General features: G+C 41.7%; 1 protein-coding gene across 1 annotated transcript; it reads right to left on the bottom strand.

Annotated features, from left to right (window-relative positions):
- Window positions 1–2291: 2291 nt before the first annotated feature.
- LDHB (lactate dehydrogenase B) lies at window positions 2292–13760 on the bottom strand. Its single transcript, XM_074902328.1, has 8 exons — window positions 13603–13760; window positions 12673–12804; window positions 8539–8656; window positions 7852–8025; window positions 5585–5758; window positions 4207–4324; window positions 3205–3328; window positions 2292–2644 (listed from the first exon to the last, which is right to left on the bottom strand). Exons 2-8 carry the CDS (start codon window positions 12796–12798, stop codon window positions 2477–2479), a joined length of 1002 nt encoding a protein of 333 aa, XP_074758429.1. The 5' UTR covers window positions 12799–12804; window positions 13603–13760; the 3' UTR covers window positions 2292–2476.
- Between the last annotated feature and the right edge of the window lie 3873 nt (window positions 13761–17633).

Raw genomic sequence — 17633 nt, 5'->3', positions numbered from 1 at the left:
TTAAAGTACTATGGCAATATAGTTATTAAGGAATTTATATGGCTGATATAATACTACATTATGGATAGACTCCAAGTAACAAAGTGATAGGCTGGTATTATGTAAGAATACATAGGGAAGCTGTTCTACAGCCATACGACTGCAACGAAGTTAACATACAAGATCTTACGATAAGAGTCCTAACAAAAAATAATTACAATATAATTAATGCACTTGCATAGGGCTTACAAATCAGTGAAGGCAAAAAATAATCTGAAGAACCTCTTTATAGAATTCCTATTCCCTAGCCTGGGATACTCATTCCTATTTAAAAAATCTGAACCGATCCCACGTAACACCCACAAGGCCACTTCATCACTGTTTAAATTTCTGAGAATTTTCCTTCATTATGTCATCTCTCCAAAAGTAGAAGTTGCTACAGTGAAGCTGCTGATGTGCTAAGAAAAGTGCTCATCACACAAACCAATAGTCTTTCCTTATTCCTTCAGTTCCCTGCTTTACCCATATCTACTGACTTTTTTTGTAACAGACTGTACTTTTTTGTACTAGAGATTGTCATTAGCTCTCCGATGGCTTAATGTCTAGGCACAAAAAATCTTACAGTGTTTTTGAGTCTTATGATCACTAACAAAAAACTCTGTGGACTCAGAGGGGATCAAAGAAATAGTTGACAGACACTAAGTGACAGCAACTTCCCAGCTCCAGCACTGATTACCATGTTCTTTTAAAGATGTCTCAACCTACTTTGAGTCTCTCTGTTCTGTAACCACAGAACAAGGTTATGACCCTACATGTTAATGGGTGAAGGATGCACAGTGATGCAGTCAGGGACAAAACCAAGTTTTATTGTAGCTGAGTGATCTTTAAAAATCAAGATTCACTATGAGAAGGGAACAGGGCCCACTCCATGTCCTCTGAGACAACCGATGCTTCTTCATGCCATCAGTCTCAAGCATTTTACCAGATAACATCCCACAACATCACTTTGAATTATCTCATTAACTGAGAACAAACCCAGGAAGAACTGTGCAAGATAGCTAGCTAAATGTGCTCAGGTGAAAATTGCTAATAAGTGTGTCCTGCAAAGGACAACAGCTTATGCTATTTACATCATGACAGCTGATCATGAACAGTTCTTAGCATGAACCTAATCTAGCCAGGTGTGAAAACCCTTCCAGTGAGATCTTCACACTGAGTTATGAAAGCAGAAATCGTAATGTCCCCTCTCTTATGAGTAAAGAAGCCTGGCATTTAGCCTGTGACTGAGATTAAACATCCCCCAAGGTCTCCCCAGGTTACCCTCTGTAAATGCTGTCACCAGCATCCCATGCATATTTCACTAACTACATAATACTTACTACCTCACAGGACACCAGTTATCTTGCAATATGACAGGACTTCCATGATCTTTTAAGATATGCTACAAAAATTAAGCTACTTGCTTGTGAAAGTGCTTTAGTACACTATTCCAAGTGTTTTAATGGAGCTAGAAGAGTCCTTTAAGCTAGAAAAGGCCATGTTATTAAACAAGACTTGCAGGCCCCTGAATTATGATACTAGATGGATTTGATACTGTTTGTCCCTTGGACATTTAGGTTGAGCAGTTCTAGGCATGTCAAGCAAGTACTGGCTATTTTATGGATTGTACCTATTCCACAATTATAAATGATTTAGAAATGAGACTTTGGGTGTTTTAAAAATATCTTCTCATAAGCAATTATGAAACAATCATCACAAACCATTTAGAAATTAAAGGCCCAATTTGACTTGTTCTATAAACAAGATTACCATGGGACTCCAATCTAACTATAAAAAAAAGCCTTGGATTTTGGTAACGTAATAGAAAAGAATCTTGTTTTTTCTAAACATTATGAAAACTAGACACCAATAACAAGCAAAGAATTGTATCCAGAAGAGAGAAGGACCTGCAAGACCCCTTTCTAGGTCAGTGGCATAGAGAATGTTGGCATATTTTTTGGCAGGTGGCCTAGAGGCAAATCCCCATTCCATTTCCTTTACCCATCAGTAAAAAAAAATAAAATAGTACTGTATCAACAAGTCTGGGAATATAATTTAAATGATTAATAATTAAATTAAGTGATTAAATTATAACAAAAGGCTTCCAGTAAGTTTGTATTAGTGAAATCCCACCATGGGTAATCACTACATTGTTGCTAACCTTTTAAGATGTGTCTACACTTCCATGAAGCCTGTGGTAAACATTAAAGGAGAACACTAGAGTAAGCTAGCTATTTTCAGTACTGAAAATAAGTCACTAGGACAACAAAACATGCCTGAAAGTTACTTTATTTGTTCATAATATCTGTGCGTTACAGCAAGCATAAGTTTAGCTACTGTGGACAAATCTCACTCTGAAAGAGCATTAAATGTTTACTATTGAGATGTACAGTGAGTAGAGCCCATATTTGTGCACAAACATGCTGTGTTTCTATTGATTGAATCTAACATTCATGAGTTAAAGATCCTTGAGATCTTTCTGGATGTTCCACAGTGTATCTGCACTCTTCTTCAGCTGAGCCACCTCATCATCCTTCAGCTTTTGGTTGATGACACTTGTCAATCCAGAGGCACTTAGGACAGCAGGAAGGCTCAAGAAGACATCATTCTCAATGCCATACATGCCCTGACACAAACAGGAGAGATCACTCAGACATGAATCCATCACCCCAGACGTGCTTTTAGTTTATATAGCAGGAAGCTCTGAGAGCAGAGCTCAAGACTATCATTTTGTAACCTGCAGAAAATTTTCAGTCACAATCTTTTTGATACATTGATACTACAGAGCTGTTTCAGACAAAATGATTCGCAGTACTAAGATGGCTAATGTCAGAAACCTCACATCCAAAGCCCTCTCTTTGGAATCACAGCTGGGTCTCCATATTGTTCTCTATTTTTGCACTGAAACCCCTTTTTAATGAATCTGTATGCCACACATGGTAACTTTACACAAGGGTAGGACAACATTGGGTAGAGTACAGAGAACTTAAGTTTTAGCTCCATATCTGTGAGGAGGGTAGGCTAAGAGGTCAGACTAGGAAAACAGTGCGATACTAAGTTCCTATTTTAAATTCAAAGTGGTATTTTAGAAAGCTCCCTTTGCTCAGCACCTTGCTAACTGGGACTACTTAGCTTTTCCAAGACAACAAAATGAACTAGAGCACCCAATTAGCCACCATATCTTACCTTTACCAGTGTCGAGACTGGATGAATCCGGCACAAGTTCTTCAGCATGGACTCACAGAGTTCAGCAACACTAAGGCCAATAGCCCAGTTTGTGTACCCCTTAAGTCTGATTACCTCATAAGCACTAAGGAAATATTGAAATACAGTTACATTAAGAAGTCTTCCAAGACACTGTGTGAATGCTAAGTCTAAGATGAATGTTTCCCATTTAAAAAAAAATCTGAAACTCCTGTGACACATTATAAGTTTTGATATTAAAATGTCAAAGTTATATATTTCAGCATTAGAGGATAAAGTCTACATTACCCCATATGTATAATAAAGCCCTATTGTTCTCACACATTAGCTGAAAAGAAAAATAGCTTCCATCTATGAAGAGTTCTTATCATTAAGTAGAAAAAGACACCTACAACTGAACAAGGTCTTTATTCAAGCTAGTGGTACAATCATTGAGTGCATTTGGAACCAGTAAATATTTAAAGTTGAAGCCATGCACTACCTACACATGCATCCCAATTTTATTTTTTTAAAATCTGCATATACTTTATACCAGTATAGCCTTACTTGTGAAGTAAGGACAAGTGATTTTGCAACATGTATAGATACCTCCAGACAGATTTCCTTAAATCAATGAACAAATCTTCCCAAATAACTCCAATGCTTTGCTGAGAAACATACCACCTTCTCTTCAAGTCTTGTGCCCTCTGAGCACAGTTAACCATTTAAGCAGCTACTTAAGAGAAAAAAGTGCACACAGCTCTACACACTGCAGTTCTGAAGTGGGTATGTTATGCAATAGTTTGTCTTGCTGTAGGATAATAAAGCTTACCAACTGAAACCCTACATTTCTGTGTTTAAACCAGTAGTTCCACTTACGCAACCCTCTAAATAAAAAGGCCATGAAAGCTGCAGCAGAATGGAGAGGCACTGACAAGGACACAGCATGCAGACTAGCAATTTTAAGTATCACATATATCCACCTTATTTTTCAAGTTATTGTACCTGTCAACCACTTGCTTGTGGACATCCTTCCAGTTCTCACCATCTTTGTCAGTTCCCATGGCAGGATTCAGTTCCTGGAGAGGAACACCTGCCACATTAACCCCACTCCAAACAGGCACTGTAACAGAGAGAGGACATAAGTTTCAATAGCACTTAGCAACTTCCCCTCTGCTTTTCCTAAGATAACTGGAAACAAAGTAGTATTAGCCAGAACCACAATCATGTTTGACACTATTTTAAGTTCTCATTTAAATACAGCTAATTCTGAGAACTCTGGGAGTCAAATTAGACTATTTTAGCACTGACACTTTAACAAGTCCATTGCAACACATGAACAACAGAACTTTCAGTCCTTGGAAGGTGCAGACAGCTACTTTCGAAGTCAGGAACCTCAAATTCTAGCAAAAATATACATCTTAGATGTTCAGCCTTTTGAAACTAATTTTACTCAAGTTGCAGCAAGTATGTATTTGCTGTCCCATTAATTAGTATTAGGGTTGGCCTTCAAGAATTATACTCTTATTTCTCTGAATAAGAGTAACAACATGGAAACTGAGACTACCAAGAGAGGAATTTGCACATCTCCATATTGGAAGCTTACAGGCACCTTACTCATTCTCTGTTCCTGCGAACTGACTAGGAATTCTTAGTTACTTCAAAGAAAAAGCAGCTATAACACCGAAGCAGGATGAGCTCTGTGTATGCTCAGCCAAGCTCTGCTTTCATTAGCACAGGGCTGGCTTCAGTAAATACTGTTATTGATCAGACACTGCACTTTGATCAACAGGACATCAAAATGGTGGCTCCCTTAGAAATAAAGCACTAAAATGCAAAGCAGTATCAATCTACATAGATGTTCTGCTGCATCATTTTAGAGTTGAAATACATGAACTGAATTAAGACAGATAAGATTCTTTGATTTCATATGGTTTTAAAACCATCTTCTCTTAACTAGCATGAGGAAAATTAACAAAATAGGGGATAATTTTGTTAGCCCAGATCTGGATTGCTAGCTTTTTCTACCTGCAGCAAGCTCTGCCATTAACCTAAGAGCTAAAATTGCTTTCAGAGAACTGTGCTACAGGCTGTCATGATACTCCAAAACCTGATAAATCATAGTAAGCTGTAGCTTCAGGACACAGCTTTAGCCAACAAAATTGGCCTCTTCAGGGTTTAATCATACAGCCACAGTCACTTTTATTAGTAAGTGTAGCTAAATTTCCTAGATTGTCTCAACTCTAATCTTCATTAAAAACAGAGCAGAGTGCTAGTTACTCCAGCTGAGCTACACCTGCTCCTTGCGTTTTATACCACCCCTTAGGCCTCAACCTCTAACATGGTGTTGCCTATTCCCAAGGAGGTCAAAACTGCTTCTTACCACTAGAATCACCATGTTCTCCCAAGATCCAGCCATGGCAGCTGGCTGGGTGGATACCAAGTCTCTCAGCCATCAGATAGCGAAATCTAGCTGTGTCCAGATTGCAGCCACTTCCAATAACACGGTGTTTTGGCAGGCCACTCAGCTTCCATGTGACATAGCTTAATATATCCACTGAAAAGAGAAACACACACAGTAAATTAAACCATTCACATACACCAAGAATACTCCAGCAACTACTTTACTGCAGGTAATAGGACAATCAGGAGGATTGAAAACAGTTGTGTTCATTAGTCAAAGTATCTTAGGTCTGACCATTTGGAGTATTAAAATAAATGTACCACCTGAATTTAGGACCCATCAAGCTACTGTTCAACGAAAACCGAGGAAGGTCTTTGGAGATTAGAATCCTACCAACTAAAGTTGGAGACACTTTTGTCACAGCTAAACCCCTAAGGCATTCAGAATCAGAACTGAACTCCTGTGTCTGAAACATTCAAGCAGCCTCCCAAAATAATGTTACCTTCCACTTCATCACAGCAAGAGTTAAACATGTTTCATTATAAATTGCTTTAAGATTTACATAGTCTCTTTCCAGTTGGTAACTGTTTAAGAAAGTAAAACTGAAGTTGATTCATGCATTAAGCAGCTTCTGCACTGATTACCTCTGTAACATGAAAAGCCAGGTGAACAATATGCTTTAGCTGCATGCAATTTTACAAAAACACAAACCTAGGTTGGGGCAGACAGAGGGATGCAAGCAGAAAAACCTCTAATCCACAGGTCATTAATTATGACTTGGACTCGCAAAAGGTAGACAGTTCTCAGGAGGGCATACATCTGTGTATATTAAAATAAATCATTTGCTCTGCTCAGGCACCAAAAGCATGTCACCTCAGTACAGTTCACACCTTACTGTTACAAGTGACATCCTTATCAGGCATAGCTTCCCTAGGGGCAGTTCCCACCAAAAATCATATAATCCGTATAGAGCACCGCCCTATCATCAGCTACAACTGCTCCAGGCAGTCTGGCTTCCAAGTCAGGTGCCAAGACACACATCCAGACTTTGAGCTCTGCTTGCTATCTCATCATTTGCCTACAGCAGGGCTCTCCACAGGATAGGCTGAAGATAGCACTCTGAGCTAGAGCCCAGGCAGATTCGGGGAGGTTAAACAGGGAAGGACATCAAGGTCACACACCAACACACATGCAGTAGACACCCCTGAAGTCCCTTCTGATGGGCTCAGAATAACTTCCACTATATAAGACTTGTGGACAAAACTCGAGACAATTTGAGAAAACAAAGCATTGTAAAAATTCTGCAAAAGCAACATGCAATTCTCCTGCAGCTGCTCTACTGGAAAGAAGTCCATAGTTTGAATTTGGCCTTGCTAGAACAAGAACAATTTGATCTTTTGACTCAGTTTGGTTTTTAGGTGTTTAAAATTGCTGTAAGTTACTGTACTTGCACAGTAACCTAGTATACTACTATTCAGTAGTATTAACTGTATACCAGCTAATTACTCAATCTGCTGAGTTGCTAGCTTTACATACACTGTTTTGACACTACAAAGATATCTTTAAAAGCAGCATCACTTCATTGCCAGGGTCCTGTAGTAATGGCTTCACTCAGATGTTGAATCAAGCAGAGACACACTACAAAAGACCTATCAGAATATACAGACACTCTACAAAGCATATCAGAATGTTTGCAGTTAGCTTTAGAGATCCAAATACCCAAGCTGTCCCAGTGCAATGAGATACATGCAAGTGAGCACCAATACATGTAATCAGTTCTAAATAAATCTTTTCTAATCTAACTGAACTATGTAGTACAGTTAGCCTTTCCCTGAGCATAGGCTTCAGGATGCAAATTATTTTTCCTGAAAATATAGCCAAGACTACAGGGTAAGTTCTTAATCTTGAAAAACAACCATATCATATCCAGACACAAAAGAAAGTTAGGATTCACAATTTAAAAGCAAAACTACTAACTGCATAAGCCAAAGTATATGAAGAACTGAAGCATTTACTATGAGGTATGCTTTTAAAAGGTGGACACCATGAGAAGTCATGAATAAAGAGAGTATTGGAGAGTATAGAATGTTTGTATTCTGCTCTTAGCAACTACATGGCAGATGTCCACATAAAGCCATTAATTCTCAACAACATTCAATTTGTATTTGAGAAAAAAATCAATAAAAGAAAACACTAGTTCTCCAATAAATACAATTTGTAAGTGTTCTAGGAAAAGACTGCCTTACCTGGGTTGGAAACCACCAGGATGGTGCAGTTGGGGCTGTATTTGACAACCTGAGGAATGATGAATTTGAAGACATTCACGTTCCTTTGAACCAGGTTGAGACGACTCTCCCCTTCTTGCTGACGAACTCCTGCGGTTACTATCACAATCTTGGAGTTGGCTGTGACAGCATAGTCTACAACACAGCATTGGGAAAGAAGATTTAGAATGTGTTAGACACCACTAATTTCAGTAGCACTGTGTTCATACAGGTATTAGGTGTAGCTTCTCCAATGTGCATACATGCAAACTCAAAAAACATGAGACATCAACATTAAAGCCAGCATTATCTCTTAGCATTGCCCCAATACATCAATATGTGGGTCTTGAGAGTATATTCAACCCCTCAGAAACTCATTTCCACTATCCAAACAACAACACTATTTCTTCTACATCAGAGGCACTAGAGTTTCATTAAAATCAATTTTATTCAACAAGCCCAAAACTGTGAAGTGGCCATTAGAGATAAAAGAGAACACCCAGATTAAGAGCCACTCCCATTGTTATGGTGTTCATCTGAACTCTCACCTCAATTTATATACTTTAATTTATCTCTAAGGATGTGGCATTGAAATTCAGGATTATACAACTCATGCTCCACTATAAAGCAAATTCACAGAATATCAGTATTAAATAAAGTGAGATTCACCTTTGTCTGCCACAATCTTGTGAGTGCGAAGGAACAAGCTTCCATGCTGTAGATCCATCATTTCTCCTTTTAGTTTGTCTTCCAAAACATCAACCAGAGCAAGCTCATCACAAAGACCCTGAAAACAAAGAAGTTGGAAGGAGTCAATGAAGCAGTTAACTTGCATTTAAAGTTACCCCTCAGTTGAGCTGTATTACATTTTAAAATAATATTACACATCTGAAAGCATCTCTTCTCCAAAGGTAAACCAGTAGGACAGTGCTATCTTGGTGTTCTGATGCATCTCACAGTAACAAAGTTAGAGGCTATTACAGGACACGTTCATAAATTCAGACTTCCCAAAAAAGGGTATTATCTGTGGCGAGTTAGAGTGCACAACTAACCCTTTATTAAGGCACTGCATGATTTAGTTATCTACAGAAAAAAGTTGCAGCTTTCAGAATTGTAACAAACCCTCTAAATCTATCCAGCAGATAGGCCTATTTTAAGTATTTAAACACCCAGTAGAACACCACATAATTATCAAATATTCTCTTGTAACATTCCTTCAACCATTTCATAAAAATATAGAATAGGAACAGACTTATGTTCCTCAATACTAGAAAGCATAAAAACCCAGGTTCTTTATCTAATTTTTCTCTACTAGAGCTACTACATTGTATTTCCTTTGCAGAATAGATTTAGCCATGTATGTTTGTTGTTCAGCCAGGTTAAGTTTAGAGATAATGTCACACAGTGTCAGAACAGGAAAAATTATGAAATAGGGGAGTAGAAGAAAATAAGGCATTCTGCTCTAATGCAAAGTTTTACTGCCTTTTGACAGAAGTGTTTAATATCCTTTTAAATTCTATTATAAAGTCTTATAATTCAGTAAATTATACTCAGATTCAAATTCTTACATCTCTATTTTCTTAGGTATCTACATCCCATTTGAAAGCAAAGCCATTTTACGCTATTGAAAATATTACTGCAGTAAAGCTTCTTTGTTTACTTTTTATATAAAAGTTAACACTCATTACTTCACACGTAAAGATAAATTACTAGCATTTACTAGGCTACTTTAAACATACAATAGGCAGCACCGTTTTTCCTGTGAAAAAATATATTTAACAGCAGGCATATTTAAGATTTTCATTTCATAAAGTAAAGTTAGCATTTATTGCTTTTTTGCATGGCTTCCTTTCACAGCTGGTTTGATCAGCTGCTGAAGGAAAACCGTAAGAATCTGTATCTGCACTTGCTCTGTTCTCAAAACAGTCTGCAAGGTAACATTAAAGTCTCAGTTATTTAAATATCATTAAAAAGCACCCTTCACTGAAGTCACTGGTGTTAAACTAAAAGTCAGTGTAATTATAATGTGAAAAAAGAATGTGTGCGCATGTGCAGTTATGGATAGATTTATACACACAGTCTGAGAATATGCCACTTTCAGTCTAGACCTTGCAACCAATATTCAGACTCAGCAGGTTGAAGGAGACAGTTCTCACAAACAGAAAAGCACCTGGAATAGCTCCAATGGCTAACTTCATGAATCAGTGTTGCCTAGAGAAGAATTCGGCTCATTAGTACACACAAGAATGAAGTCTGCCCAATCACCAAATGCAGCTTAAAATATTCTCAATGAAAATAAACAACTTGTGACTGTGGAGATTTCTGTGTTTCCATTTCTGAAACAGTATGGCAACATACTCTAAGTCAGAGGGAGCTAAAAATAACCAACATGGAAATTTTAGTGTCATTCAAGTTTATATATTAAATACTAAACCAGTAAACTGAAATCAGTATTATCACACCATTTAATTTTATGAAATTCAAAGCCACCTAAAACTCAACTGCATCTACATATAGGATATTAAGTAGATAGGAAATCAAGTACAAAATTTCATGTCATGGTTTAACAAAGAGACATCTTGGGGAGCCAACCATCTTGCACAAATCAAAGCCACATTGTACTGGTCAACGGCCAGCTGAATGAGCCAGCAGTGTGCCCAGGTGGCAAAGGCAAGCAACAGAATCCTGGCTTGTATCAGAAATAGCATTGCCAGCAGGGACAGGGAAGTGTACCTGGCACTGGTGAGGCTGCACCTGAAATTCTGTGTTCAGTTTTGGGCCATCACTACAAGAAAGACACTGAGGTGCTGGAGTGTGTCCAGAGAACAGCAACAAAGCTAGTAAAGGGTCTACAGCACAAGTCTTATGAGGATCATCTGAGGGAACTGGGGCTGTTTAGCAAGGAGAAAAGAAGGCTGAGGGGAGACCTTATCACTCTCTACAACTACCTGAAAAGACTTTGTAGCAAGATGGGTATCAGTCTCTTCTCCCAAGTAAGAAGCAATAGGATGTGGCCTCAAGTTGCACCAGGGGAAGTTTAGACCGGATATTAAGAAAAATTTCTCCACCAAAGGATTATCAAACACTGGAACAGGCTGCCCAGGAAAATGGCTGAGTCACTATCCCTGGATGTATTTAAGACATGTAGATGTGGTGCTTAGGGACATGGTTTAGTGGTGGACTTAGCAGTGCTAGGTTAACCACTAAACTTCATGATCTTAAAAGGTCTTTTCCAATCTAATCAATTATAATTCTAATTCAGTGACAAGAGTCAGATGATTTTGTTACAAAAAATGTTTTATACAGCAGCTTATACTTGTGAGGATGAGAGGGAGCAAAAGCCTGGTTGAAATAACCTCCTGTCATGCCATAATCCAAGCTTTAAAAATTTAAAACCAGATTTTACTCTGGTTTGGTGCATACAACTTATTAGTAGTAAACTTTGTGCCTAGATCTCTGAAAGCACAATTTGATCTGCTTAGAGCAGCATATTAAACACAGATGAATGCTGGATTGTAGTCAAGTTTGTGGTAGCTTCACTTGGCTCCCTCACTGCCAAACTTACAGGTTACAGTACTCCTTCAAAAGCAAATGAGTTCAGACAATGAGTGACAAGTATTTGCCTACAAGATAAATATAAAACCCCACAACGAACTGTTATTGTTTTTCCATTGAATTTATCCTTTATAGTTCTAAAAAGCTGTTTGTTATTTTCACATCACTTAGTTTCACAAGGGCCTTTTCCTACTGTCAGTTTTTTCTTGCTCACAAGGCTCATGAATATCAGCAAGTGAAAATGCTTGTAATTTTTAAAAATTAAGAACCCAGTACTTTAAAATATGAATCGTCAAGGTAACAGGTAGAAGACAGATCATCTCCAAATAAGATACAGTTGGTTTAGTAGTACATGCAAGATTTTTGATCTGCGAGCTAATTAAGATCTGCTCCTACAAGTGGATAGGGCATATCTGTTTACACCTTCTTTTAAAAAAAATAAAGGTCTGCAGTTCTCATTTGTCTGTTCAAAACCAGCAAGAATCACATTTAACTCATTCACAATATTGTCTAAAAACAAAGTGCAAAGTACAAAAGAACCTTACTGCAAAATAAGCCTTTGCTTTGCTCAAAGACTGCAACATGAGATTTGCTAAAAAAACAACCAGAAACCGGTAACAGGAAAAAAGTCTGAATAACCTCTAAACTCAGTCCTCTAGTTTTAGTTTTTGGAAAACTAGCTAAAACCGCTCTGGAAGCAATAAAGTCATACAACTAATCAATAAGTGTTTAAGAGAAATAAAGAAACCTACTGAAGGGCATAGCAGTATTTTCAGTTATTACAATTACAGCACATATGCATTAGGAGAATAAAAAGCAAACACATACAGTTCTGATTCCTATCCCGTATTTCACATGGTTTTGTGCTGTCTGCATTCTTTGCCCAGCAGACCTCTCCCACCAAGCAAACTCTCCTGCTTTGTTGTGGAAAAATAAGAAAATTAAAAGAGAAAGCGAAGTTTGGCTGTGGTTTCAGAGCCACTGCTCACTACATTTTCCCAGCAGCCTGAAAAATAACTCTGCCTAATAAGAGATTGCTATACACTAATAGAAAGGTGAGAAAAAGGAGAAACTGGATGGGGAGGTCAGCCTTGCATGAACAATGTAGGTCATTGCTTGCTTACACAAGCAGGAAATTATTTACTCCTGTACTAACTTACCAAATTTCTCACCATTTGCAAAGACAAACTGGCAGTGCAGAACTTTACAGTGGTGGGAACTGAATAGCACGTTGTCCCTGAGCCGTACCTTTCCAAGGACGCTGATAGCACAGGCCATCCCAACTTGTCCAACCCCCACAACAGTTATCTTGTTGTTTGGGCTCGTGGTTCCTGCAGCAGTAGGGGTCATCAACTTCTCCTTGAGAGTAGCCATGGTGTTCTGCAAGGAGAAACAGAAAGAGTTGTTTCAAAGCAAGCTAGAGGGAACCAAAACAGATGCTCTGAATTGAGAAGGTCATCTGCCACAGCTGGAAGCCTGCCGACAGAAGCGCTGTGAGTCACTGCTGACGGCGGTTTATGCCAGGCAGCACACGGACACACAGCCCTTGCTCACAAGGCTCCTTCCACGCCACAGGTCACCAGCTCACCCACCCCCACTTGGCCACAGGGCTCCGGCTTATATTTCTCCCATCCCACTCTGGTGCCCAGCGAGGGGCTGAACAGGGGCAGCGCCTATTTTGGCAGCATATAACTGAACATCCTTCTGTTTCCCGGGCAGAAATGCCTACTACGTTAATGCCTCTTCGGCATTCACCTCCTCTTACAGCGTCCACCAGGGCTTCGGGCTATGGGCCCGGTAGTAAAACCGCGAACCGGTCTGGGAGCGGCAAGCCTGCTGGAAATTCCCCGGCTCGCTTCCATCCAGCCCCAAGGCCCCCTCCACTCAACCCGCAGCGCCGTGCGCGGCGCCCCCGCTCACCCTCCCCCGCCAGCCTGCGGGGGGGCGCGGCAGGCACACGAGATCACCCGAGGGGTCTCCGCGCAGCACCGGGGGCCGCGCCAGGAGGCGCCTCTCGGAAGCCGCAGCTCAGATCCATCCCGCCAGCGGCCCCCGCCCCAGACGCCATCCGACCGCCACGCCGGGAGGCTCGGCCTCGGGGGAGGGCGCCCGGCGGCACCTAGCCACCTAGGGAAGAGAAGAGCAGGCTGGGCCACCCACCAGCACCCCCGTACCCACCAGCAAGGTTCAAAGCAAGGAGAGGCGAGCGGAACGCAGCCAGCGCCGTCCGCTGCCCGGGCAATGAGGGCTCCACAGCGGAAGGGGTGGGCCCGGCGCAGGGCCGGGCCGGGCCGCCCCCCTCCGCGCTCTCCTGGGCGTTCCCCGGCGCCGCTGGAGGGGCGGTGGCCGCCGGGCTCAATCCCCGCCAAGGACGGAGGCCCAAGGATGCCGCCGCCCCGCCCCCGGCTGCCCCCGCCGTCGCGCCGGTTCCCCGCCGTCCCCGGGGCCCGGACGGCGCGGTGCTGCGGCCAAGCGGTCCGCGGTCGGCCGGTTCGGTGCTGGTGGGTCGGTGCTGTGGGCGTCGGCGTTGTGAGCCGGTCGCCGCTCGCGTGGTAATTGTCACGGGGAGCGATGGTCTCACATTACCGTCGCAATTAGCTAACGACGAGGGGAAGCGTTACCGGCGTTTGACAAGGCCGTAGGCTTGGCCAGGCGGAACGTGCAGAGGGATCGCTGCAAGCAAGAAGCTGTGCAAAACCAATTCTCACGTGATGATCCTTTGCCCAAATTGTGATATCTGATTTTTCTGCTAATTTTTGCCCTGTAGCTGACTTCGGTTGAATTTTTTGTGGTTGAACAAATCCCGACGGGACAATGGCACGCCTGGAGCAACACATACGTGTTTTGGCAGGAACAAGGAATGTAACCTGATGCAGTGCGGCCACCGCTCCTGCCCCCTCCCCCTGCTTCGGCCCTGTCCACAATCACACTCCAAGGCTGTTTCGCCATGTCCCGAGCTGTGGAATGAGCTCCTGGAGTGTGAATGGAGTTTTATGCCTTGTTAAAGTAATAAGCACATCCATCTCTGTAAGTAACAGTAAAAATCAGATATGACATTGTAAGAGAAAGAATGTTGTTTTCGCACAATAAGCCTGATGGGAATGGCAGGAGCGATTCACCAAAGCAATTAACGAGAGCAATTCACAACCATTGAAATTCCTGGCCTAGGGTGAGAAGACAGGTAGCCCTTTTGTCAACTGTGATGACCAGTACTTAGAAATGGCTTCAGATGGATGCAGATACCAAGGGACTTAGGGAACTTGAATTTCGAACTTTTCCTGTCTTAGTACACTTGCGTGATGAGCTCATGCATATTAACGTCTCTGCCCTGGAGAAAGCCAAGGTCCATTTCCATGAACATGCGACGTATGAACACATACATGAAGGGGTGTATCGGTAAGCGGTTTGGGAAGTCTGTACACCCTGTGGTACTCAGCCAGCGAGGAATCAGGGGAGGGAACTCGTGGTTGGGAGAAAGGGATATAAACCATTGCACGATGGCTGTTAGGCGCGTCCACCTGGTGGGGCACCCGGTCTTGCAAGAACGTAATAAAGAGTGCTTCACACCGCGTCCTGTCTGAGCCGTTGATAACTGGCAACTGAGCGTTTCTCACAATTTGGGGGCTCATCCGCGATCAAAATCGTGACCTGGGAGTCTCCACCGTTGAGGGCAAGGAGGCGCGCCCTGTTGATTTCAGCGGTCTCGTGAATCATTGATGGTGGCTCCATGGGGACCGACTGAGATCCTGAGACTGATAATATAGACAGGCCTTGTGAACCACTGGGGGCAGAAGGGGAAAAAAAAAAAGGTAAAAGGAACCCTGGAGAGCGCTGTTAAGAAAGGCAACTCTGTGCACGGACCAAGGTAAGAAAATTGGACTGTTAAGTACTGCCTTGGTGGTCTGAGAGATTCTGGTGGGTGGGAGCAAGTGAGCTGTACACTAATACGGGCTGAGGTTAGAGTTCGCAGTAGCGGTTCTGCTGTACTGTGAGGAAAACGCTCAGAAGTCTCGGGAAACAGAAAAAGAAAAATTGGAAACAAAAAGACTAGGCTTAGTAGGAATTCAGGGAAGGTCCCTGAAAACATTCCCCCAGACAGTCTGTTGGGGAGAATGTTGATGAGATGGAGGAACATTCTGAATACAAAGGGAAAGAACAAAAAGAAAATTATACATTACTGTGTTTTTGTGTGGACAAATGAGCCCATTTTGGGACGTAACGTGTTTAGGCCAAAATATGGGTCAACTGAGAACTGGTTATAGCAAGACTTAAACCTCTATCTCAGAATTTCATAAAGGCATTTGAGATTCAACAGGAAAAGGATGAAACTCCGTCAGCCTTCTTATAAAGGCTATGAGATCAGATGAGAAAATATTCTGGTATGAACCCCGAAGACCCTGTAGCTCAGGGGTTGCTAAAAGTCCGCTTTGTCACAAAGGTATGGCCAGACATCCAGAAAAAAGTTAAAAAGCTAGAGAGATGGAATGAGAGGCCACTAGAGGACCTACTAAGAGGGGCTCTTTAGCTATAAATCCCACCAAGAGCCCTCGATAAATTTGAGGGTGGGACCCCGGGAGGATGAAGTGATATTCTTATTTGATACCAGGCTGTGGTGGTTTAAGCCCTGCCGGGACCGGAGACCACGTTGCCATTGCCCCTGCCCCACCCTCAGCCGGTCAGGCTGGAAGTGAGGCACAAACCCCAGGTTAAAATAAGAAGAAATTTAATACAACAGTGTGATAAACAATCCGAACAACAACAGTGGCAATGATAGCAACAATAAACAGCAATAACAGTAAGCAAGACAAAAGATATACAGAGAAATACCGCAAATGGTTACGGAACAAGCCTGCCGTGAGCTCCCTGCCACCAAAGCCACCAAAGAAAAAGTTCCTGCGCTCTGACCTGACATCAGCATGGTATGAATAACCCGTCTGGAGATCCCTTCCCCCTTCTCTGCTGGGGAAACTTAACCCTATCCAAGCTGAACCAGCACACAGGGCAAGCAGGACTTCTTTAAATTATATTCCCTTGGGGTTGGAGCTATCTTACCAATGGGTGTCGGTGGCCTGCATAAAAGGGGAACGGTTTACAGTTTCTGTATTTAAAACTACCAGTTTGATATGTCCCAAAGGCAGGCAGTAATCTGCTGTGCCAGGATTTAGTGATACAATTAGGATTACAAATCCACACTTGTGAGGAATATATGACTATTACTAAGGATGAAGCAGATATAAACCCCATCGCGTGGGTCAAAGAGGGTAATAGGGGAGAGCTAAAATTCCCTCCCGTTTAAAATTGCCTTATTGGATGGACATGACATAGTACGACAGCTAGCAGAGGGGCAGAAAGTTCTTCAACCAATAATTGAGGGATTGCTTAAGGATGGACTACTAGAACCCTGTATGTCCCCTTTCAACGCCCCCATTTTGCCAGTTCTAAAACCGGATAGTTCTTATCAATTACTACAAGACTTAAGAAAAGTAAATGAAATAGTCAAAGAAGCGATATTGATTGAAAAAGGTGACCTAGTATTAACAACAGCTCCTTGTTTGAACCCAGACACCTTTCTCTGGAAGGGCAAGGATAAGGACAAGAGAGTCTGACATGGAACACAATTGTTTAGACTTAATAAATTACCAAACCAAGGCAAGAGCAGATCTCAGGGATGTGCCTTTGCATACAGGACTGAGGTCATTTATGGACGGGTCCTCAAGGACAATACAAGGGAAAAGACATAATGGATATGCAATAATTGAAGGAATAAAAAATGAAGTAAAAGAGGGAGTGGCTCATGAATTGCTTATCAGACAGTTACTAGTCAATCTGATGTTGCCAGCTGAAATTGCTGTGGTGCATGTTAATGGACATCAAAAAGGGGACTCTTTTTGGGCGAGGGGAAATAGATTAGCAGACAAAAAGGCCCAAGAAGCGGCTTTAGGGCCTGGGGTAGTAATCATGAATTATTTTACCCCTGAGGTACCCATTTTACAAGAAACACCAATCTTTGAGGAAAAAGAAAAAGAAATGCTTAAGGAAATGGGGGCCAGTGAACTGAATGGGAAATGGGTACTCCCTGATGGGAGAGAAATGTTAAATAATCAGCTTAAGAGTGAAGTCTTGGCCATTCTGCACCAAGGGAGCCATTGGGGCATACAAGCCGTGTGTGACCTGAAAATATGAAATATGACTATATAGGAATTTACACT

The sequence above is a fragment of the Athene noctua genome, chromosome 3 (genome assembly GCF_965140245.1).
Source record: "Athene noctua chromosome 3, bAthNoc1.hap1.1, whole genome shotgun sequence".
Classification (NCBI taxonomy): Eukaryota; Metazoa; Chordata; class Aves; order Strigiformes; family Strigidae; genus Athene; species Athene noctua.
The sequence above is the reverse complement of the archived record's forward strand: the minus strand, read 5'-3'. Positions and strand labels throughout refer to the sequence as shown.

What these genes read in the sequence shown, in the direction of transcription:
- LDHB (XM_074902328.1), bottom strand. Translation starts at nt 12,798, where the DNA reads ATGGCTACTCTCAAGGAGAAGTTGATGACCCCTACTGCTGCAGGAACC. An exon ending in CAAGATTGTGGCAGACAAAG is followed by an intron (nt 8,026 to 8,538) that starts GTGAATCTCACT and finishes GCTGTGTTGTAG; the next exon opens with ACTATGCTGTCACAGCCAAC. An exon ending in AGAACATGGTGATTCTAGTG is followed by an intron (nt 4,325 to 5,584) that starts GTAAGAAGCAGT and finishes TCTCTGTTACAG; the next exon opens with TGCCTGTTTGGAGTGGGGTT.